General features: G+C 42.1%; 1 protein-coding gene across 4 annotated transcripts in view; it reads right to left on the reverse strand.

The window, feature by feature from the left end:
- Positions 1 to 24169, reverse strand: part of MANBA (mannosidase beta) — a 76692-nt gene that overhangs the window by 14999 nt on the left and 37524 nt on the right. For 3 of the 4 annotated variants that reach the window (XM_038398461.2, XM_038398458.2, XM_038398456.2), the window contains exons 8-14: positions 18442 to 18593; positions 17337 to 17454; positions 13419 to 13505; positions 12431 to 12598; positions 4108 to 4326; positions 2472 to 2636; positions 1692 to 1836 (exon numbers count right to left, since the gene is read on the reverse strand). In XM_038398461.2, the coding sequence (XP_038254389.2) occupies positions 1692 to 1836; positions 2472 to 2636; positions 4108 to 4326; positions 12431 to 12598; positions 13419 to 13505; positions 17337 to 17454; positions 18442 to 18593 (1054 nt within the window). The remainder of the gene's footprint in view (positions 1 to 1691; positions 1837 to 2471; positions 2637 to 4107; positions 4327 to 12430; positions 12599 to 13418; positions 13506 to 17336; positions 17455 to 18441; positions 18594 to 24169) is intronic. The other variant, XM_043513208.1, reaches the window with a different exon arrangement.

Below are 24169 nucleotides of genomic sequence, written 5' to 3' on the forward strand. Positions count from 1 at the left end.
TTCCACCTTAAAAAACCCCTAAACCTCAAAATACGCTCACCTAGATATGAGCAGTTATGGAATGCAGCCACTTCCCTCAGACCATGCAGTTCTCCTTCACTTACTATTTATTACCCAAGCAAGTTACACATCTGCACTCAACCTAAACTAGGTCTGTTATACTGTGAAATAAAACACATTGTTGGATATAAACAGATGACATTATATGCTATTTAATTAGAACTAAAGATTCTTCAACTAATTTAGTCCTAGTGTGTCTTGACATATTGCAAAGTTCCACACATTGACTGAGAAATTAGATGTTTTTATTACTAAGAAAAAACATCATAATCTTTCAGGTTATTGAATGAATATATGGTTTTTTATATTTATGTAAATATAGCTAACCCTCATTTATTGGTATGCTTCCCTAAAAACACTGCTCTCCATATGCACCAAAAACAACTCTTTAGATCTTTCCAACCTTTTCCACAATACTAAAAGGCACTTCTCTGCAGCAACACCAAACAAACAAACGAAACTAGGTTGCACAAAAACGAGGAGTCCAGTGGCACCTTAAAGACTAATGGATTTATTTGGGCACAAGCTTTCGTGGGTAAAAAAACCCCACTTCTTCACGTGCATCGTGGGTTTTTTACCCACGAAAGCTTATGCCCAAATAAATCTGTTAGTATTTAAGGTGCAACCGGACTCCTCGTTGTTTTTGTGGATACAGACTAACACAGGTACCCCTCTGATACTTAAAACTAGTTTGGAGTTTCGAGGCTTCGCCACTCTGGAGATGGAAAAATTAAAAAAAAAAAAAACAAAAATCTTTGAGTTTTACCACACTCCTCTGAAAAACTATCCTGGATGAGCTGTGGCATGTAAGCTTTAAGGAAGATCAATTTCTTTCAGAGGAAGCTAGGGAGATGTTGAAAAGTTAGGTTTCAGAGTAGCAGCCGTGTTAGTCTGTATTTGCAAAAAGAAAAGGAGTACTTGTGGCACCTTAGAGACTAACAAATTTATTTGAGCATAAGCTTTCGTGAGTTACAGCTCACTTCATCGAATGCATCTGATGAAGTGAGCTGTAGCTCACGAAAGCTTATGCTCAAATAAATTCGTTAGTCTCTAAGGTGCCACAAGTACTCCTTTTCTTTTTGATGAAAAGTTAGGTTTATAATGAGGAGCTAACTTCAACCTTAACTACAGTGCAGCTACCACTCCACAGCAGTTATGCTTGTTTGTTTTAAATATTGTCTTATACTCAAAAGACATTAATATTGCTTAAATTAAAAGACATAAAAGTTAAACTAGGGCCTGCATCACTGAAAGAATTATAGGGCATCTTCGTCTTGTGTCATAAAGGTTCTTGGATCTACATTTATGATTGGTGGTTACTGTACTCTGAAACAAACACTAATGAGTGGATACACTGAAAGGTTTGTTTTCCTCTTCATTTTGTTTGTATTTGAGGAGGATGACATATCAAGACCAACAGCTTTGCATCCCCGCTCAGTTTTAGTATCAGGCTTATCCTGTAAACCAGTTTGCTGAGATGTATTAGTAGATGGTTAGAAATATGTTATCCAGGCAATAATGGTGAGCCTTATTTCTTGAACTGGTATTTCTGATGAAAAAAGTTATAGATAATAAAAAGAAATTTTAAAAGCACAATTAGAGGTTTCACTGATGGCAATTGGAAGACTTACCTAGAGAAGCCCATGAAGGGGCCTGCCAGATATCATTGAGCTGCCAGTAGAGTGATCCCATTGTATGTCCCTCTCCATTGGTTATCTCACTTCGACTACGCCGATAGAACTCCGTTTCTGCCTTTATACACTGGGCTTGCATAACCTTGTTCAGCAAATATATTAAAAAGAGGATTATTTTTAATTTGGTTAACTATTCTCAAAACATTGTGTGTGTGTTTGTGTGTATCAGCGAGAGAAAGACAGAGAGAGGGCTTTTCATGCTCTCTTTGAGCTAGATTGTACCTAAAAGGCACAACTCTGACCAAGAGACAGTACAGGAAAAGTGCTGTTACAAGGGGATCTCAGCAAGGTGATGTGTGGCAAGGTGTTGTGTTCCCTAGCCTGCTGCAAATCAGTGAGTCCAACCTGCTCTGTGGGTCAGTGTAGAGGGTCAAGGCCCAACTTCTTCTGGCCTTTCCCATTTTCTCTGGAGTAATTTGTGCTGCATGGAAGAAGTATCCCCCGAAATGATCACTAGTCCTGGTGTGGGAGAAGGGAAACAAAGAGGGGAAATTGGAGAGGCTTTTCATGCCCTGTTCTCTCCCCTACAAAGGGTCAGGGACACACAAAATTTACCCATATTAAATTATGTTGTAAATTCTTCAAGGCAAAGACTATCTCATTATAACATGTCTCTTCAGTGCCTAACATACTGACCAAGACTAAGCCCTCTAGCTGCTAATAACGATGGCTGTATTAGATAGAAGTATCTGTCACCAGATTGTGACATATGGTTACCTGAGTAAGGTAAATCGTATCTTTGAATCGTTGTAGAGGATCTGTGTTCTGGGGCAGCTTGAAGTGAAGTCCAGCCTGATGAAGCATTTGGTCGTTACCAGCTGCATGGTGCTGTCGATGGAGGGAGAAATGACTTGTATAAGACCAGTCCTCTGTAGAGGAGACCTTTTGAAAACACAGAAAAGGTTGAATGTGCATGCTCCTGATCAGGACAAATAAGCAAAACGTGCATGCTCCTGATCTTTGGGACCAGGTACTTATCGATTGCTGAATGGCAATGGCAAGAAAGGTGAATAATATCCATTTCAGCCCCTTGCCATCAACTAGAGTATTTAAAAAAATACTTTACGTTTCTGTAGCGCCTTTCATCTGAGGACCATTAAGTCTTGAAGCCTACAACACCCGGTGGAGTAAGTGTTATATTCTTACAGATGGACAGACCACGGCACAGAGGGCCAAATTCAGAGGGCTCAACACACAGGCAGGGGTAGCTCTGTTGGTTTTGTGGAACTTCACTTATTTGTCCTACAGTAGAATTTGGCTCACAAAGCTTTCACAGAGTCAGTGGACAAGAATAGGGGAAAGGAAGGGAGGAGGGAAACACAGAGGCAGGGACAGGGCTCGGGGGGGGAGGGGGTGAGAGTGGGATTGTTGTTAGTGGACGAGCCTGGGAGCTTATATTCATAACTTTGCTCACAATCATGGACCGACTAGGAACACCAGATTTATGACTTATTACAACAATCTATAACCCACTAACAACCCCCTGCCCCACAGCTGCCTCCCCCCATTCCTTTCCCTCCTATGGTTGGAGGGATGTCAACAGGCCACTTCACGTTGAATGGTCCCCTGAAATGTGCGTTAACTCCTTATGCTAAACAATCTGTTCCACCTTGTAGTTAGATGTGACACTCTGAGTACGTTTCCCAGACCTGAAGAAGAGCTCTGTGTAAGCTCGAAAGCTTGTCTCTCTCACCAACAGAAGCTGGTCCAATAAAATATATTACCACACCCATCTTGTCTCTCTAATATCCTGGGACTGACACAGCTACAACAACAGTGCATATGATATAAAACACAAGCTCACTAATCGGCCACTAGCCGACTTGCTTTTACTACAGCAAGTAAAAATGCACAACATATTTTTGGGTTCTGATCCAATGGAGGTGGAAGTTGTGTGTAACGGTTAATCAAGAGTTAAGTTTGTGATGTGAGGAGACAGGATTCCACAATCAGTGTCTTAATACTTCAATCAATACAAGCTCCTGTGTTTAGAGAGTTCAAGAATGTGTCACCAATTGTTTAAAACTGGAAAAGCAATTTTAAAAACATAGATAAATTATAGCAATGCTATGGACTCTGACACAGCAAGAATGGCCTATGGAAATAAATTAGGACTGTAGGTATTTATCTTGGCTATCGTGAGAGGCACCAAGTTTAATGTATTAAAAGGGGAAAGATGTACATCCCACACTGTCTCCACCGCTCATATTAAACCTAACATTTCCTCTTAATAAGGAATTTGTGTCATTTCAACTATAGTCATAGACCCAGAGTTTCTTGACCAGTAATTCACTGTCAAGACCAAAAGGGAACAGGGAGCGGGAAAGCTATGAAAATGGAAGCTTTGCCTTACCTTTTCCAATGTACTAAAAGAGGGCCAGGACTGAAATCCATACTCTGAGGCAAACCGAGTTTTAGGATACACTGTCCAGTTCCAGCAGTCACTGAGGTAATCATAAAAGTGAGTGTCACCATAATGGGTGTCATAAGGATTTTGGGAGAGCCAGCCTTCTTTAACAGACTCCTTGCCATTTGTGGGACTGGATGTAATATAAGGACGACTCTTATCCTCCTGGGTAAACAAAACAAAACACACCATAATAAAGTGATTGATTCGAACATTTCAATATCCAGGCCTTACTTTGGGAAGTGAAACCAAAATGCCTTTGCCAAATTGCTGAGTCACTGGCTAGGAAACATTTTGCTTTTGTGCCCTGACATTTGTCTCGTCCCTCACATGTAATCGTTTTTAATTCCTGGAATTAGAGGCCTAACAGGATGTACTACCACTTTCTATTTCTACGATTCCTCCTCCCCTTCATGGCCGTGTAAGCACTGCATGAATCAGGCCCTCAGATATCACAGGTACCAGCCAGATGCTCCCACTGAAGAAGTGGACAGAGAGAAAACTATGCCAGGGCTCCACTGCCCCTTCCTACTGAAATCAGCAAAACTGACTGGACACATTTGTGAGGGAGGAATATACTGCATCCCGTTCAAGCGGTGTCATAAATCACCTCCTCTCCTCATAGTACAATAGGGATACCATTAGAGGAACTGTACTCCTTTGAAGCACAATGCCTCCCAGTTGTCCCCCTGGGGCATTGAGGCTATGCTCTGCCTGTTACTGTGAGCAGTGTGAAAAATTGCACAATCTGGCCCTTAATTGATAACTAGTACTTTATTAAGCCCAGGACAGAAAGTGGAGTCTATCCTCAGTGTATCCAACTCTAGGTGTGAATTAATACATTGCAAAGCAGGAGGAATCCAGCTACTTCTTGCCCATGGCGGCTTATTAGCCTCATCTGCTAGTACAATGTAGGCTTCATTCTGAGTGGAGAGGAATTTGAAACTAAAGTTCAGTTTTGAAAATCTTGGGAAAGGGATTCTCTTGCCTCAGATCAAGGGATTTGCTATCTTTAAATGTGTCTACATTATTAGTAACAGCTATTTAAAGCACTTCTAGTGGAAAATAAACAAAATTATCGTTAACATTTGTGTGGTGAGACAGTTGCTTTAAGTAAAATGATTACTTTCGCAGCGGCAATGCTAAGATTTTTCCCTTTGTTACAGACAACCAACAAGCCTTAGTCTTAATACATTCAAAATATGCTGTCATTACAGTCTGTGGCATTGTGCTTTGGTTTTTTTTGGCCTGGCTGTGCATTTTAGGCCAGATGCAACTTTATGAAGGGCAGGATTTAGAGTTGTTTCAGATTACATATATTTAACCACTACTACACACTGCCTCTTGTCAGTGCCAAATACTGAAGGGTTTCTTTGACATTATAAAACATTTAGGGACTCATTTTCAGTAAGGGAAGCCCTTGGTTCTACATTCAAAGTTACCACTATTGGCTCCCATATAGCAAAACAGTTAGCCATGGGCTTCAGTTTAAGCATAAGTAATTCCTGTCACTCCATTTTAACTGTGTGAACAATTAATCACTAGAACTGCTTATCTAAGGATATGCTACATTCTCCATTACTGAAGCCTTGATATGAAGGCTGGGTGTTTTTCCAAGTGATAGATTCTAGCTTAGCCAGATGTAATTGGCTTGATGGAGAAATTGCTTGGTGAAATTCTATGGCTTGTGTTATGCAGGAGTTCAGACAGAAGATCGTAATGGTTTCTTCTGGCCTTAAAAATCTATCCATCTATATGCTTAAAGTGAAGCAGATGCTTCAGTGCTTTACTGGATTGGAGACACTGTGCAGTCAAATCAGGTGACATAAAATGCCTACCAGAAGTATTTCACTAAGCCATCTGCATGCACAGTAACCCAGTTTGTGCACGTGATCACAGACATGATAGAAACCTAGAAAAAAACGATTACTTACTTTCTCGTAACTGCTGTTCTTCAAGATGTGTTGTTCATGTCCATTCCAATCAGGTGTGTGTATGGCAGACGGAAGATTTTTCCCATAGCAGCATCTGTCAGCTCAGCCTAGGTGCCCCCTGGAGTCGCGCCTTCATGGCGCTCAACATAGAGCACATCCGACCCGCCACCCCCTCAGTTCCTTCTTGCTGGCTACTCTGACAGAGGGGTAAGAGGGTGGATATTGGAATGGACATGAACAACACATTTTGGTGGCCAAACCCTTAGTGACGACACGGACAGCCCCTGATGCTTGAGGTGGACGAGGTAGTCCATTATAAGCAGTCAAGAGGCGAGCATGGGTGACAAACCGTGTTGCGCTGACCAGATTGCGAATCTCTTTCACTTGGCAAGGTAGGTAGTCCTGGTGGAGGGCTTTCTATTGCCAAGGAGGACTTGTCTAACCAAGTCCGAACAGGAGACCTCTATTGGGTTCAGCCATGGAGCTTCCATGCCATGAGGTGCAGCGACTTGAGGTTCGGGTACTGGAGACCACCATGACCCTGGGTCAATAAGTCCGGGAAGAGCGGCAAGGTAACTGGGGCTTCCACAGACATTTCGAGAAGCGATGTGTAAGAGTGCTGGTGAGGCCAAACTGGAGCTATCAGTATCACTGAAGCTCGTTCCCTCCATATTTTGAGGAGTACCTTGTGAACAAGCAGAATAGGTGGAAACGTGTAAAGAAGATGGTCTCCCCATGGGAGGAGGAATGCATCTGCGATGGAGCCCAGACTGCGATTCAGGAAGGAGCAAAATTGCAGACACTTTCTGTTGCGTCGTGTGGTGAACAGGTCTATCTGGGGAAATCCCCACTGTTGGAAGATTGAGTTCGCAATGTCTGGGCGTAAGGACCACTTGTGCCCGTGGAATGACCTACTGAGATAGTCCAAAAATTCGTTCTATACCCTGGGGAGGTACGATGCTTGCAGGTGTATTGAAGGCTCTACGCAGAAGTCCCACATGAGGGCTTCCTGGCACAGGGGAGTGGAGCGTGCACCCCCGTTTGTTGATATAGAATATCACCGTGGTGTTGTCTGTCATTACTGATACACATTTCCCTGATAAGTGGGTTCGGAAAGTCTCAGCTCTCTGACCCCGATGTGGAGAGTGAACTCCGCCCAAGACCAGAGGCCTTGAGTCCTGAGGACTTCCAGATGTGCTCCCCAGCCCAGCGCATCCATCACTAGCAAGAGAGACGGCTGAGAGCTGGTGAAGGGGACCCCTGCACATAGTACCTGTGGGTCGAGCCACCACAAGAAGGAGTTGAGGACCTGGTGAGGTACGGTCACAATCCTGTCCAAGCTGTCCCCGGCCGGGTCGATACACCGACACTAGCCATGACTGAAGAGGTTGAAGTCTGAGTCTGGCATGCTGCACCACGTAGCTACAAACAGCGATGTGTCCTAGAAGTTTCAGGCAATTCCTAGCTGTGGTGGTGGGGAAATGCCTGAGACCTCGAATGATGTCACCCAGGACCTGGAACCTCACTTCCAGGAGGTATGCCCTGGCTTAAGTCGAGTCCCTATAAACTGCCCCTATAAACTCTATCTGATGAATCAGGGACACCATTGATTTCCCCTTGTTCAGAAGGAGGCCCAGTTTGTCGAACGTTACTCTTATGAAGTCGACTTGTGCCTCCACTTGAGTCTTGGAATGGCCCTTGATGAGCCAGTCGTCGAAGTATGGGAACACCTGTACCTGCCACCTGCGCAGGAACGCAGCCGCAACTGCCATGCACTTGGTAAACACTCGAGGTGCCGATGACAGGCCAAATGGGAGGACTGTGAACTGCTAGTGGTTTTGCTCACCACAAACCTGAGGTGGGGCCATATGATTGCTATGTGAAAGTATGCATTCTTCAAGTAGAGGGTGGTATACCAGTCCCCTGGATCCAATGAAGGGATGGTGGCGGCCAAAGACCATGCAGAACTTGAGTTTCTTCATGAACTTGTTGAGCTCCCGCAGGTCTAGGATGGGAAATACCAGGAATGCCCTTCTGCTTCTGAGGAACCTCTTCCACTGCCCCTAGCGATAGGAGCGAGTTGTTCTGTTGTTGGTAGAACCGCTGCATGGCAGGGGTGTGAAGACCCAACAACTTGAGGGTGGCTCGAGTCCTTTAGGCTATGAAGCCTTTTATCCATCTTTCCGGAAAACAGATTCACACCCTCAAAGGGAAGGTCCTGTATGGTCTGCTGGACCTCGTAAGGGAGACCAGAGATCTGAAGCCAGGAGCCCCTTCTCATGGCCACACCTGTAGCCATCACCTTCGTGGGCACATCAGCTCTGTCCAGCACAGCCTGCATGAAAGCTCAGAAATGAACTACCCTCCTCAACTAAGGCCGAGAACTCGGCATGGGAATCTTGCAGCAGCAAGTCTGCAAATTTTGCCATTGCCCCACATGTATTATCCAGTAGCTGCTGATTTGAAATGCGGAGCTGCAACCCGCCCATAGAATAGACCTTTCTCCCGAAAAGATCGAGTCTTTTCACCTCCCTGTTCTTAGGGGAGGATCCCTAGTAGCTTTGCCGCTCGCACTGGTTGGCAGCATCCACAACAAGAGAATCAGGCAGTGGATGTGAGTACAGATGCTCATAGCCCTTAGATGGCACAAAGCAGCACCTTTCATTGCACTTAGCTGTGGGTGGCAATGAAGTTTTGATCGTGTCCAATATGGTCTTGATAAGAGGCAGAGCAATGCGTGCAGGTCCAGAGGGCACGAGGATATCCACTGAGGGATCTGCGTTCTCCACTACCTCCTCTGCCTGAATACCCGGGCTAGTGGGTATTGCTGCAACACTCTGCTGTCCTCCAAGCCTGGAGCTATAGTGGTGCCTGCCAGCGCCTCATCTAGCAAGAAAGAGGAAGAAGCCCTCATAAAGGGCAGCTGTTCCCTCCCATCAGCGCCCAAGGGGTCCCCGTGAGTCCTGGGGATCCCGGGCTGTGGTGACCTGGATGATGCTGTGCCCCTCAGTGCTGGGACAGAAAACACCTATGCCGAGACTGTAGGTGGTGCTGTCGGCGTTGCTGTTGGTGCTGATGCAGATGTCGGTGCCAGTACCAATGAGGCTGGTGACGGTGCCACATCCGACAGTGTCGATGTAATCGGCAGCGGCACCTCAGTAGCTGGCCGCGGTGCGTCAGAGAACACCAAAGCTGCAGAAGGTGGTACGAAGGGAGCAGAAGCTACCAATGTTGCTGCTGAGTGCAATCCCTGGCTTCGTCCCTGGCTTTGATGGAAGGCCCAGGGCACCCAGAAGGGCCACTGCATCAAGTTTTGCCACCCTGGAGGCCACAGTACCAGGCAGGCTCGTCTCCCCTGACATGACCTGGATCTCCTGCTCCTACTTCTGCCAAAGCGATAGGAGTCAGACTCCGACTCTGAGGTTTTCGAAAATGAAGACCACAGAGGAGCTGGGCTGTGAGGCGCAGAGTGTAGAGAACTAGAGGAATGACTGGGCTCTAATTCCTGGCACGGGGAGTGCTGTGTAGAAGGCAAGCCAGCATGGCCGGCTTCCCTCTTGATTGTACTTTAGGGTGGGCTGGTGCTGTCAGTGCCGGTGGTTCATCCCTCTTTGGAGGTGAGAACGGCGCCCTGAGGCACAATAAGTCCTGAGCTGCCTCCGGCTTCTTTTTCTTCTGAGGTACCGGCAATTGAGACTGGTGCCTATCCACCAAATGGACGTGAGAGGAGTCATGATGGTGCCAAGCATCTCGCAAAGAGTCCTTCCTCAGCACCTGTTCCCAGGATGATGGTGCCAGGAGGTGATGCTGCATGCAGGATCCCAGATCCCGGGTCTGAATGGGACAAAGAGCTGCCTCCATAAGCAGAATTCTGAGCTGCTGTTCTCTCTCTTTCAAAGTTCTGGGGGGGAACTTGTGGGTCATTTTTTGATATGCGCTTGGCGCAGACCTCACACTTTTTGAACCCTGGGGACCACGGCATACCACAGCTCCGGGGAGTCATAGGGGGGGAACCCCCAACAAACTCTAAACAACTATTAACTACAGAAGAACTATAAACAAATGAGACAGATAGAGGCGCTTGATAAAGCAAAAGCTATGGGACGTTCCATTTAACTGTCACTGGTGGTAAGAAGGAACTGAGGGAATGGCGGGTCGGCAAGGCTCTATATTGAGCGCCATTAAGGAGCGACTGCAGGGGGTGCCCAGGCCGACCCGACGGATGCTGCTATGAGAAAAATCTTCTGGCTGCTGTGCATGCGTGCGCTCACACCTGTTTGGAATTGACATGAACAAGCACTCAAAGAAGAACCTACAAATACAAGTACACAATGGTGTGTACATTTTTCCATGTGTAGCTTACTGGGGAATTATGCCCAAAATGGTAACTAAAATACATACCTTTCTATTCCTGTTAAATGTGTTGATACTAAAATAATAATAGCATTTACAGTAGATAGAAATTTTAATTACAAGACAAATCACATTTGTTAGAGTTAGATTGTATAAGTTCTCCAGGGTAGTGACCTCATCTATCACATATTTTGTAAAGTGTCTCAGTACTCTATGTTATTGTTATTAACAAACAACAAATGAATCAATTTTGAGCAAAGAATTATTTTTGGCTAAGACACTAATCAGAACTATGCTGTTCTTGAGTCCATATTACAATTTAGATTAACATTGACAGTAATTGTAACACATAGATGTGTTAATATATTAGCAATGTTGTCAATAAGAACTTGTTAGATTTAAGCTTTAATGCAGAAATTTGTCGAGTATATTACATCAGCCATTTTGGTTTATCAATAGCTTGACCCTTATTGAGCAGTTTCTCTCACAGCTTCCCCTTTTATCAGTTTCCCCCTCATGGTTTTCCTGTACCCTTAAATTTCCAGGACTAGAATGGCCCTACAAGCTCCTTAAAGCCAGTAGCATGCAATCACTAATGACAACATCTATATTGTTTTTAGATTACACTTTGATTGCCTGGGTTGATACACGTAAATTCATGGTGGTATGCATCTACTGTAATTTCAGCATAGCCAGTGAAACCAGTTTAGTCCAACATCATCGTATTCTAAAGTAGCCTGTGAGCCATGAAGCAACAGGGATAAGGGGGTAGATACTGCAGGGTAGAAAATTCATATTTCTTGTAGAAGAGAAATGTTTTAACTGGCAGAATGTCAGTTTCACTTTGCATATCTCTGTACTGCATACTCTGTATTTTAGCTAGCTAGAGAGATCAAAGCATTCATCTGTGGTTCAGGCATTACTCTCTGCATAGCTATTCAGGAACGAAATGCCATGTAGAGCAACTTATTCTTTATTGGTGTCACAGAGGCAACTTTCAGACCTTTCAGTCTACTCTCTCTAAAGTCAAAAACAGTGGAGTTTCATTGCAAGAAGAGAGAGAGCTCTTCACCACAAGTGGTGGCAGGTTCCCTCCTACCTCTGCAATTGTAGGAGGCACTGCCAGATGCTGAGGGGACCTCTCTGGAAGGCCATGCCTTCATTCCAAGTAGGGAATAGGTAAACCAGCTTGACTCCATCTCCTACTGAGAGTTGCTGCAGCAAGACTGGGAGAGAGGAATTCTTACTCATCCTTATCCCTCTAACATGTTTTCTTTTTCATCAGTCTTCTCTCTCATCCTCTGATCAGCCAAAACAAAGGTAAAGTAGGATTTGATCATCTCTTTGGAATGCAGCATTTAATCTGGAATTACTGCAGTGGAACCTGATTAAAATGGAGTGAGTTTCATTACTGTTGCATCCACACTGAGAATTTTAGGCAAGTCTTGTATCACATGTAACTCTACTGGTGCCAGAAAGACTGTACGTGGGCTGCAGGCCTTTTTACCAGCATATCCTCTAAACCTGCTTTATGTTCGTACCACAGTCAGTGGATCTGCATCAGTGGGCACTGGTGGCGAATGACAGGTCTCATTTTTGCATTCTGTGTCTGTACATAACCCACAAGAAATGAAAGTCCAGCAATTTGTGATTTTCAAGCCACTCCATTCTAAGCAGAATTTCACTGTAAATAACTTCATCACAAGCAGGTATAACTTCATTACTTGCTGTATGACATCAAGCAAAGCTCTAAAACTTCCAGAACAAGGAGAAAAGCTGCAAAAACTGCAATGAGAATCTGTAAAACACAATCACAGCAGCCTTCACCATGGTTTTTATGTATTGTTGTCAGCATGTCCACACTGCTTCTGTAAATCTGTTCCCTTAAACAACTCAAGGAAATTTGGCCCAAATTGCAGAGTTTAAAACCTTTTGCAAGACAATTTGGGGGCGGGCGCTATGCCCCTGAAAATTTCACTTACAGCAAGAACAATTTCTCGGATGTTCTTCACATAAAGTGTCACATAGTCTTTGAAATAAACTTTCATCTCAGCATGTGGTATGGAGAACCAGTTGCCTGTAATTGCTGCCTCATTTTCATTGTTTCCACTCCATAAAATGATGCATGGGTGAGATTTTAATCTCTTTACCTGAAATAGAAGTCACAGTTTCTAAATTAAAATTCAATTACTTCCCTTTAACTGGATATCTTGTAAAGTTTATGCAAGTTGCACAGAGTTTAAACGATATTGGCTGGTTTCTACACTTGCTGAAGTGATCTCAATGACAAGAAATATGAAAGATTCCAAAGGATACAGTACTATTGTAGCCATGGAAATAAGGAACCAATGCTTCAAATTGACATGCCAGTAACTTTACTCCATGAGTAATCATTCAGACTTCAATGGGAATACTCACATGAATAAAGTTACTCACGAGTTTTTAGAACCAAGTCCTAAATTTGTACATCTTTGAAACTACTGGAAATTCACATTTTTGGTAGACTATAAAAGAACAAAATATTTAGTGTTTTCATCTTTACTTTTCTACAAGGCATATAACACTACACTTTTTTCAACCCACAAAAAAACAACTTTCCTGCCTGGCCAGAAAAATAAATTTAAAAAAATTAATGATGAAATTATACACAGCTCAGGCCAGCAAAATATATAATCTCCTCTTCTCCTAAAACATGTACAAGTAGAAGTGAGATGTAGAGTGGGAAGACAGGACAGGGAGACCTCATGTTACCCCTAGGATGACCTCTACATTCCTCTGCCCACCATGTTCTGCCTTGCTTCTCTACAGGCTCACTCCATTTTCTTGCTTGTGTGTGTGTTTGTTACTTGAGTGCACAATAGACTGCAGTCTTTAAAGAAACTCATGTCAGACAATGAACAACAGAAACTAAACAGTTAGTCAATACAAGCATACTGAAATACGGGTCCTTGACACTATTGAACAACATACCTGATGAGTAACTTCTGCTCTTACTGATTCTAAGTAGTTCTGGTCAGTTGGGTAAAGGGCACATGCAAACATAAAATCCTGCCAAATCTATAGAGCAAGAAAAAGGAAATACAAAACCTGTCAGCAAATATTTTTCTACCCTTAATAAATGATTTTCAGTTCACATGGACTTCAGTTCAGATGCAATTATTTGTCTTAAACAGCAGATAAGGTAGAAATTTTTAACTTACTCACAGTACATGAATACTGGAGGTATCACCAAAACAGATGCGTCCCAGATGAGCTCTACTTTCACGTGCACACACACCCCCAGAGTTGATTTCCTCGATTTTAATGTTTTAATCCATTTCTTCATCATTATGAGCTAGATTCTTCCAGCTTACTCATGGTTTGCAAGTAGCTTCATTGCTTTCAATAAGAATACTTGGAAGCCATATTTTACTCAATATAAGCGAAGGTGGAAGACTCTGTCCATAAGTGAATGAAGTTCTTATGGCTTTTACAGCGTGTTTTGCATACACCCATGAGTAGAGCAACAAATCCCCATTGCCTATTAGCAGAAGAAAGTCATTACACTGATGTGTTTATTTAATTTTGTTATTATTTAAAAGTACAGCTACTGTAATACTCCAGACATGCTTCCCAACACAACACATAAAACACAAGATCAACTTAAATTAACACTGAGAGAAAAGAAGTGATATCCCCCATCCATCAGAGTGGGGGGAAAACCCAGACCCTCCCACAACTCAATGTATCTCTTCAGAGAAAGCCTGGATAAATAGAAACATCTTGCAAGAAACCTCTAAGGTCAATGACAAAGTGTTGAGAAAAGCCTTTATGTCACCTAATCTATCTATATTCCCTTACAACCAGTGCAAGATTATTCCATACAATATAGTTTGTAATGTTCTGTCCAGTCCAGTTTCAATTGACTCAACTCGCTACTTTTCCTTGACAATCTACTCCACAGATACCATAATCAGAAATATTTTCCTGATGTTCAAAGTAAGTTTTTCTTTGCTTATTTTTAATACAATGAATTCTACCTTCTTGGGCTACCCCAGACAATTTCTCTCCCTCCTTGATGTTTACATCCTGCAGATATCTCCATGACAACTTAAAAAAAAAAATAAGAAACACCCTAAACTATTTTAACATCATTTTAATGATTATCAGCAAAAATGAAAATGAACCAACATGAATTACACATTGATTGAATTAATCACCTGTAATTTCATAGTCTCCTGACCCAAATAAGCTGTTTCATTAGTGTCTCAAAAAAAGGAATTCCAAAAAAACTGAACATATTTTGTTCCAAAGAGTAAGATATCCGTTTCAACCTGTTTTCCTTTTAAAGTTTCCATGTTTTTGAGATTCCTAATAGATCCTGTATTTTCATTGTCAGGTTGCTAAGGGAAAGACCTACTGAAGAATGTTGTCACAGAAACATGACTGCTGGAAAAGCCTTGCTCCCTACATGGGGTCTCACCTTTCCAGACAAGATGCTAGGCAGAAAGATGAGAGCCAGCTAAGCACTTCCTGCAGTGAGAGGATGCCCTTCCATGAATGATTCAGTGAGTCTTTCCTAAAAGATCTGAAAACAAATTTTTAAAAAATCCATTAATAAATGCAAAATCACGGAAGCTTTACAATGGAAAAAAGTGCAAAAATCAGTGCACAATCCGGCCTTATAAAAAAAATACAACCTGTGCAGGCTCCATCGGAGATTGTGTAGAGACAAACACCCTTTATAATGGCATGTCTCAAAAGTATCTAAGATGGTATTTAGCATACTAGCTCCAGTGAATTGTTACTTCCTTTTTCCTTGAGATATTATCCCATTACTTGACTTGACTTGAATCGTTTTCCAACTCTTTATAAGATAGCAAGAGAGGCAAGTTAAGTAGAAGATTCATATTCATCAATATTAAAAATGTTCTTGGTTGATTTTCATAGAAGCCTCTCTTTAAAATCAAAGTTCAATTTTTTCAGAATGATGACCTAATTTTAGGTACTTACATCAATATTTAGGTTACTAAATAAGGCCAGTGAGTTCTGCCTGGGCACGGAGCTAAATATCCTATTTAGGTTAGAGTACCTACAAATCAAAGAGAACTGTAGCTGCTCAGAAGCCCTGAAAATCAGGGCCCTTGTTTAGGTGACCAAAATAGATTTAGGTGCCCAGTTTTAGGCACCAAGTTCCAATAATTTGGTCTCAGTGTAAGGAATATCTAAGAATTTTCTCTCTTGTATAGGCAAATCTCAGGAGAGAATGTTTACGCACGGACATATACACAAACAGAGGGAAGAAGACCCTTTCATATACAATGCTAATGTAATGTTTCTCTTGCGAAAATCATAGTGTTCCATTTTCCCGTGTGTTATGCTGAATGGTAGATGTAGGCACACTTCTCAAGATTCTAATAACAAACACAACTCAAGCTTCACTCATACTCAGTTTCATCAAAAACCACTGATGTGTATTTACAGTCTTGTAAGTTGGAGCTATGAATCTAGTTTCACCGCAGTGTTTGCACCAGGTGTTCCCACTACAGTCAGGTTTAAACTGACTTACAGCTTTCCCCAAAATATTCCTTTTGGGCTGAAATTTTCCATGCTTGGTCTCAGGCCAAAGTTGAAAGTTTTTGGAAAGTCTGAATTAAATCTCTTCAGCTGTTTTGAGATTAAGAGGATTTTTTTTTTTTAAACAGAAATAAATTTTTTTTACAAAAGGGAAAGCGCAACTACCTTAATTGTTGATGGGATTATTCAAAAATAGCTGGAACCATAAGCAGGGTAGCTAATTCTGATTTTGCAGGCAATGCTCACACTGTTGAGAACTTATTCATGTACTCCCACAGGTTTCAGCAGTGCTGCTCTCACATGAGTAAGTAATCAGAATGAGTAAAAGGTCCTACAATCTCCACGTGGAAGAAAAAAAAGCCAAAGTAAGCCACATTTGAGGGGGGAAAAGTTATAAATATTTAAAATTGTGTGTCTTGTGTAGCCCACTGTTTCATGCATGTGACAAGTCATCCTTTGTACCCAATCCACAGAGGATTCTATTTGATACACTATTTGGGCACTCATCACTGTAGTATCTGAGCATCTTCCAGCAGTTCATTAATCAACATGACTAACGTCTGTCATGTGTGGTTCTTTCTATCTCTCATCTTCTCTTCTGGAGAAAGAATTGCACGAGCATTGCAGCACTTTGTTTTGGTTAGGTGTTGTTTGGGGAGTTTTGTGACAGCTCTGAGCATCCCTCACCACAGGCTCATGCTCAAGTGGTTCATGCTTTCAGCTCTGGAGGTCTTAAATTCAATTCCTGCTAACGCGCAAGGTGACAGTTGTTAACTTTGCAACTGTGCTCTTGTTAGACACATTTCTGGTGCATAACAACAGCAGTTATATTCTGTACATGGCCTAAGGCAGGATAACTGTTAGGAAGGTGCTGTACCTATAAGCAGACGCTTACTGCCCATGGCCTATGACCTTCCCCCTTTTTTTTTTTCCCTCTCCAGTTTTCTTTAAACAAACAAACAAACACTAGAAACTAAAGAACAACATGCAAGATAAATTTAATGTTAAGGTCGAGATGTTAGAGCGCACCTGTGCAGACATGCACATGCAAAAGGAAATTCAAACGTTAACAGGCTAAGTTTTTAACTTTTGGGTACTCAATTTGTGAGACCTTAAAGGACCCTGATTTTCAGAGCACCTGTCCTATGAAAATGAGACCCCTATATTGTTTCAAGGTGGATATCCAGAAATCACTAGTTCCTTTTGAAAATTTAGCCCAGATTACTGTACCACTATTAACTCAGCTGCCTTGCTCATACACCAGTATTTTCTATTTGTTATTTTCTTGTCAATTTGGAATACAGGAGCAGAGTTGTCTTGTTTATTTTTTACCATTATTCCTAGTTCATCGCAGGTATCATAGAATTCATCTTGCTCATATACTCCTCCTCCCCATACACGAAGCGCATTCATGTTAGCATCAACTGTGGACTGCAAGATGAGCTTTAACCTGTTCAATACAAAGAGAATTAAATCAGGAGAGCTAAGAGTTATATGAAATTACACCCTCCCTAGATAGCCAGGAGAAACCTACACGGGCTTTTATCCTTTTTCTTAAAATATATATATATATATATATATATATATATGTATATTATTGGCTGCCAGGCCAAGACTAGTAACTTTGACAGAAAGACTATTCTGACACCCTAGAAATCTGTATAAATGTTCACTTCACTCCCAAAGCTAAATTCTTGCAAATAAAAGGGCTCAATCCTGCTACCAAACCAGTGGGATTACTCGTGGTAGTAAGTACTACACTCAGTAACAAGCGTTTGCAGAACTGGGTCTTAAGGTTCTATCCCAGAAAGAGTCAAACACCCTTTAAAAATGTTTTATTAAAAAAAAAAAAAAATTAAACACTATATTTACCCAAGTAGCTCCTTTGATTTGTTATCTTCTTTTCCCTTTAGATTTTACCATTTTATAAATATATTACCTTGAATTTTAATAATTTCCAACCATTTCTGAAACATATCTCAGTCTTTTTTCTCTCATACATCCACGTGTTGAGAAAGAGTGAAAAAACTAACAGATGCCTTATGGCACCCTGAATGACATTTATAGATCATGTTGGGCCTAATTCTGCCAACCTCATCACTCTGAGTAGACACCTTACCCTACAAGTAGTCCCACTGCTAACTACCTGAGGGTAGCAGAATCAGGCTCTGAGGATTACTAATACCACCAAGGCTCCCTGAACTCATCCATCAACAAAATCAGAACACTACCTTTGTGCAAGAGCCAAATCTCTTCCCCTTTATTGACCTGATTTCTACTCCCCTTACTTGCATTGAATAACACTCTCCACTGAAGATAGTTCCACTGTTGATGTCAATGGGACTGCTCACAGAGTGAGTGCTATTCATCATGAATAAGGAGGGGCAGAATCTGGCCCTTAGTATTCAATATCTAAAGAATATTTATTATGACTTACAGATCAGAGGAAACTCTATCTTGGAAAGAATCTGCTGGAATCCAATTGGATCCCTTAATGAAGATGGGGAGTCCGTTGATCCTGAAGTAGAAACTCAGACCTCGTGAACCAGGTATAGGCTCCTCAACCAGTTCCACTGTTCGAAAATAAGCCTGTGGAGAATTGAAACTTATGCATTTTTAAAGCAGTCAGATGCTTTATATGAAAAATATAAAGAAAGCAATCTAAAAACCTAACCTTCACCTTCAGGAATTGTCAGTTACATCTTTTGTTTGTTAGTACACTATCAAGCTATTTCTAAAATAGGTAAAAGTATAACAGCACAGGTCTTTCAAATGAAACCATTGTGCACGTTTTGCTAAACCATCTATGCACAATATCAACTTCCTTTCATTTTAACAGGAGCTTGAAACAGAAAATTGCCTGAAGTTTCTGGCTTATTGAGAGAGAGAAAGAGAGAGAGCGCAAGCATGCATATGTGCGCAGACTGCTCATGCTGCAGCAGACGTGCGTATGGCCTGTTTGAGATCAGTGAGAGAAATCCAGAGGCTGCATTAGATTAAACATTAACTGTATTTTACCCACACTTTCTCTTCTTATGGAAGGAGACTGCAGGAGCCCAGCTGTGGAATTCTTTGCCAGACAAGATGATACTATGCCCAAGTCTGACCACTCAGATCAAAATGTGAGACCCATCTTTTTTACTAAAGCCAGTTCCCCCAGTAATGACATCTTTCCCATGGCAACTATCCAAAGGAGAGGGGAGCTCCTTTGGACAGCTTAGTTTTATTTGAATAGGTGCAGTTCAGCACTAAGATACCATGGTGACCAGCTCAGACATACAACAGCTAGATTAGATAAAGCTACAGGCAAGGCTGTTCCTGACTGCGGTCATGTAGAATTACTCATCAAGCAGAGGCCCGCACATCCATTAGAGCGCCCCTTTCATCCTGACATCTGGTAGATCTGTGCTTGTGGATAGAGCATTACAAACTATGCAAGCTTTTTTAATCCTTTTCCTGTAAGTGGAAGAACAGGATTGGAGAGCGCTGCACTGTTTTGGGGACTGTTTATTTGGGCTAAGTAAATACACTGTGCTGAAGAATATTTTGTTTGCACTGACAACTGTACAGTAAAGACTTCTGGGGCAATATGGAAATGAGCAGTTACATAGTTATGTTGCCAGACGTTGGGAATAGGCGACAGAGTATGGATCACTTGATGATTACCTGTTCTGTTCATTCCCTCTGTGGCACCTGGCATTGGCCAGTCAGAAGACACAATCCTGGGCTAGCTGGATCTTTTGTCTGACCCAGTATGGCCGTTCTTATGTTCTTAACTATGTGACTGAATGAAGAGGTCAGAGGTGTCTCCCTACCCACAGTAGGAACAGTTGGGAGACAGCTGTCATTTTAGGTTCCTGTTCAGCTGCAGAATGTTACTGAATGAGACTCTCTCTCTTTCAGGAAGATTTTATTCTTGTTATTTCTTTGTTGTTTTTCTTACTCTGATACAAGTCATCGAGATTAAAAAGAATATATCCCCGTTTGCTCTTTGTGCATGCAACACAAGTATCACTACAGGTGTTTCTTCCTATTGCTCAGTATAGGAGACAAAGAATTGTGAAATTAATTCAAATGAAGTGAGGGAAAAGTAACTGAGGAACTGCATCCAACAAAACCAAATCAGTGAGTCTATGTCAGAACTTGGGGATTTCCTAGCTCTCGGGGCCTAACCTTAAATTACTAAACTGCACTCCATCAAGGTTAAATTTTTATTTGCTGTAACATTTTCAAGATATCAAGCTCTAGAAATGTATTGGACATATGTCGGGGTGAGTATGTATACTAGGAATGTAGCAGTAGGGGTAACTTAATACAAATAAATACAATTGATACTTACCAACTGGGGTAAACATTTTAATTCCACAAATCAAGCACAGGCTGGAGTTCAAAAGGCCACTGACAATGCCCATAGTTTATTTTGTGAAATACTTTAATCTTAGCAATCATACAAATACTGAAGGGGGGGGACACAACAGTATTTCATATGGCAAGAAAAGAAACAACAAGCACTTTGCGCTACTTGGTTCCTATTTGGTGCTCAAGTCAAGTTGTGCAATGATTAAATTTTATCCTCATGCAGGCAATGTGTATGACAAACCAAACTTGTGGTCACAGATCATCTGTTACAGATTGACCCCTCTTATGTCAAACTAACGACAAAAACGTACACAAGGAAAAATAGAAGCAGAAGCCTGCCCTAAATATTACAGTATGGGGCAGAATCCTGAACGACTGTTTCATATGTATACAAATAGTAAGGTCTTTGGGGCAGGGACAGTCTTTGTTCTGTTTGTACAACACCTAACATACTCCTGCTCCGTGACTGGGGCTCCTGTATGCTACAGCAATACAAATAATAGACAATAGTAACTATAATACTGTACAGAAGCAGCTGTGGATTAAGGCTAAATGGGGCTCAGATCCAGTACGACCAAAGAGTCCCCAATTCCACAAATGTCCCTCCACACCAAACCAACGTGTCCATGGCACTCTTGACTCCCTACTGCCATTGCGCCTAAGTCTCCAGGATGGATCCTAACACATTCCGTGGCAGGCTCCTACCTCATGGATCTTTGAAACCAAACTTTAAGAGTCCATGGGTTTCCCACAAGCCCAGGGTCCAGATCCACAGTTTCTGCCTTAATCCACCTCTGTACAGAAGGCCAAGTTCATCACTGGCTGAACTAAATATCAGCCCTATATCTTCATGTTTTTTGGGGAAGGTCATCTGTCTCTGTGACTCATGAACCCCTCAATGCCAACTGGCCAAGAAGGTTAAAGAATAACCTGATATGTATATTTTGGTTCCCCTAAGAATGTCATATGAGATCTTAAGCCAGGATCACACTGGTCATTAATATAATTGTGAAATGTATGGACAGATACTATGTAAAGTTAAGTATGTATACTGAAAATGTGTTGTAACGTCTGTATCAAGGCAGAGTTAGCAAACAGGTTTTCTGTCAGACAAGAGATGTTTTTTCACCTGTCTCTCTGTTGGTATTTAAATTAAGCATTGTAAGTCAACACAATGGCTGCACATCTACATACCAAATCAACAGAGGAATGTGAAATCAAAAGGGAAGAAGCAGGAAAAAACAAGCAACGAGAGCAGACAGGGGAGGGTTATTGTCCATGAGGACAGATAATTAACTTGGACAGAAGTAGAAGGCAAGGAGGCACCCCTTTATCCTGCACCTAGGAAGTAAACAGGCAGTGCATTTACATTCATGAAAACGAGATCTTAATCCAAGCCTTGGCTGAAACACTGCAGAAGACATTTGAGGCGATATAAACTTATTTAGAATGGAGGTTAGCTAGTTAAAGTTTAGTCTGTTGTAATTTTGTTTCATATGTGACCCTTTTGTTTCCATTATCCTTACTCACTCTCTCTCAAATCTTGAATCTTTGATAATAAATTTATGATTATCACCACTATATATCTCAGTGCTGTGGTACTAAACAAGGTGCTGATCCTGAGTTGAATCATACAAGCTAGTATGTATACGGTTTCCTTGGGAACAACAGACCTGATATTTCTGTGAGTGCTCAATGGAAAAGGGGTTGGACTCTACAGGAGAACACTTCAAAGGTGCTCAAGGACTGGGATCCGCCTATTGTTAACTTTCAAGGTAAAATAAGGATTGGCATTGCTCAGAGGAGATTGTTTGGGTGGCTAAGACCGGTGGTGTCAAGGAGCTGACACCAGGTTAAACACAAGTAAGTCCGTTTCTCAATGGTGGCAAGGGGGTAACAAGATGACACGAAGTCCTTGGCCCCTTGAGAACTACCACAGTCTCTCTCTCTGGCTCTCCTTTTATGAGGAACTTAGCCTTAAGACTGACACATTCTACCCATTCCTGGAATTTGTTGTTTCCCACTATGCTTCCTGAATATAAAATGATAAACAAAAGTTTCTCTCACACAACTCAGCAGCTCGTATCACCATCAAAATCAATCAGTGACCAGACTATGGGACAAGCTAAAGACTTTCGAGTCTTTGTCAAGCAAACCAGATCTGGCGGAACCAAAAAAGTCAGAATATGCTGATGTTCTTTTTTTGTGGAATAGATTTGGGCATTTAGAGGTGGGAAAGATACAACGGAAGAAGAAGAAGCCCAGAGCTGAAAATCAGGAGAGAGAGCTAGAGCTAGGATACTAAATAAATGAGCACAAGATACTAGAATACTATGATGATGCATGTAGTGTAAATGCCAAGATGGATTAGACAGAGTCAGACAGGAAATATCTGTTGGAGCGATGCTAAAAATCTGGTGGTTAAAAAAACCCAAATATTAAAAACAGCAGCAGGATGGAGATAAAAAGCTCCGATAATGAGGCAGAAATGAGTACGAGGAGGGAAAGAGAAAGATCTCAGAAAACAAATACACAGAAGGGAGGGCAAGAGGTTTCAATAAGACTAAAGAGAGAATTAAGGAGGCAAGAAGTTGTTTGATGGAGCCATGGGAGGGGAGAAAGAGGCTATGGATAACCAACAGAGCTGGACAGAGGAACTCCCACATTCCAGAAAACACTTACTCTTTATGCTGGCTTTTGGCTAGGATTTTATTCTGCAATCTTCTGAGAAATAAATTCTAACCCAAACAATTTAAACTATAGAAAAGGAAAAATAAGACTCTGAGCCTGGTTCTTGGCCATGTTTTGAGTTGTTTATGCCATACTTGCAGCCTAAAGAGGCTGGAAAGCAGACAGATCCTATCATGCAGGAATTCCTCTGCCTCAGAGGGGTTCTCTCCTCAGAGTAGGATTGGTGTGATGATCCTATGCTGCCCTCAGTGAAGGGGCAGGACAGAGGCAGGAGAGGTGTATCAAAGGAGGGAGAAGGAGGCTGTAGGATGCCACTGAACAGCCTTGGAGACTGCACTAACTTACTTTGGGAGTTGCACCAGCCCTAACACTGGGGAGCTGCAAAGGTGGTGTAACGCTACTCAGAATGTGTGTGTCTGTCTCTCTCCCTGCCCAAGTTAGGTGGATGTGCAATAAGTACAGAAAAGTAATTTCTAAATACTTTAGCTTAATTTCACTTACAAGCGCAGCAAAGGAATGAAACTAAAAACTTCACTATGATTTTTAGAAATATATCCGTCCCTATTAATATCTCCAGAACCACTCCTGAGTTTCTGGATGAATGTTGCCACTCTTCTACTCCTTCCCAGCAGAAATCCCAGTTTGCTGGCATAAGAGCAAATCCTCCTGGGATGTGCTAGAATGGGAAGAGATTATATGGAGCCTTTCCTCCTTGTGCAGCTGCAGGGCAGGATTTTACAGAGTGCCAGGGAGGAAGACCAGCTGCCATGTGAGCCAGTACAATATGGCCCAATGTGGGGGCCGCCTGCTCGCTAAGGGCCAGAGCCCTTAGGCCATACCTCAGCAGGTATTTTGAGGTGTATTTTGCTTCTTAAAAAGGAGCAACAATGTCCTGTGTACTGCAGTCAATCCCAGTGACCATTCTGCCATGCATCAACATGGGGGCTCCTGAAACACCTGCCCAATAGGAATCACCTTGCTTCTCCAATTCTATGTGGCTTGCTCACAAGATCATATAGATGTTATTTCCTACAGCATGGTTTTCTAAGCCTAAAATCACTTTCCAAAACTCCATGCTGAGCTTATCTTGTTGCACATAAAAAAACTCAAACCTA

This window comes from Dermochelys coriacea, chromosome 4, assembly GCF_009764565.3.
Source record: "Dermochelys coriacea isolate rDerCor1 chromosome 4, rDerCor1.pri.v4, whole genome shotgun sequence".
Taxonomy (NCBI): domain Eukaryota; kingdom Metazoa; phylum Chordata; order Testudines; family Dermochelyidae; genus Dermochelys; species Dermochelys coriacea.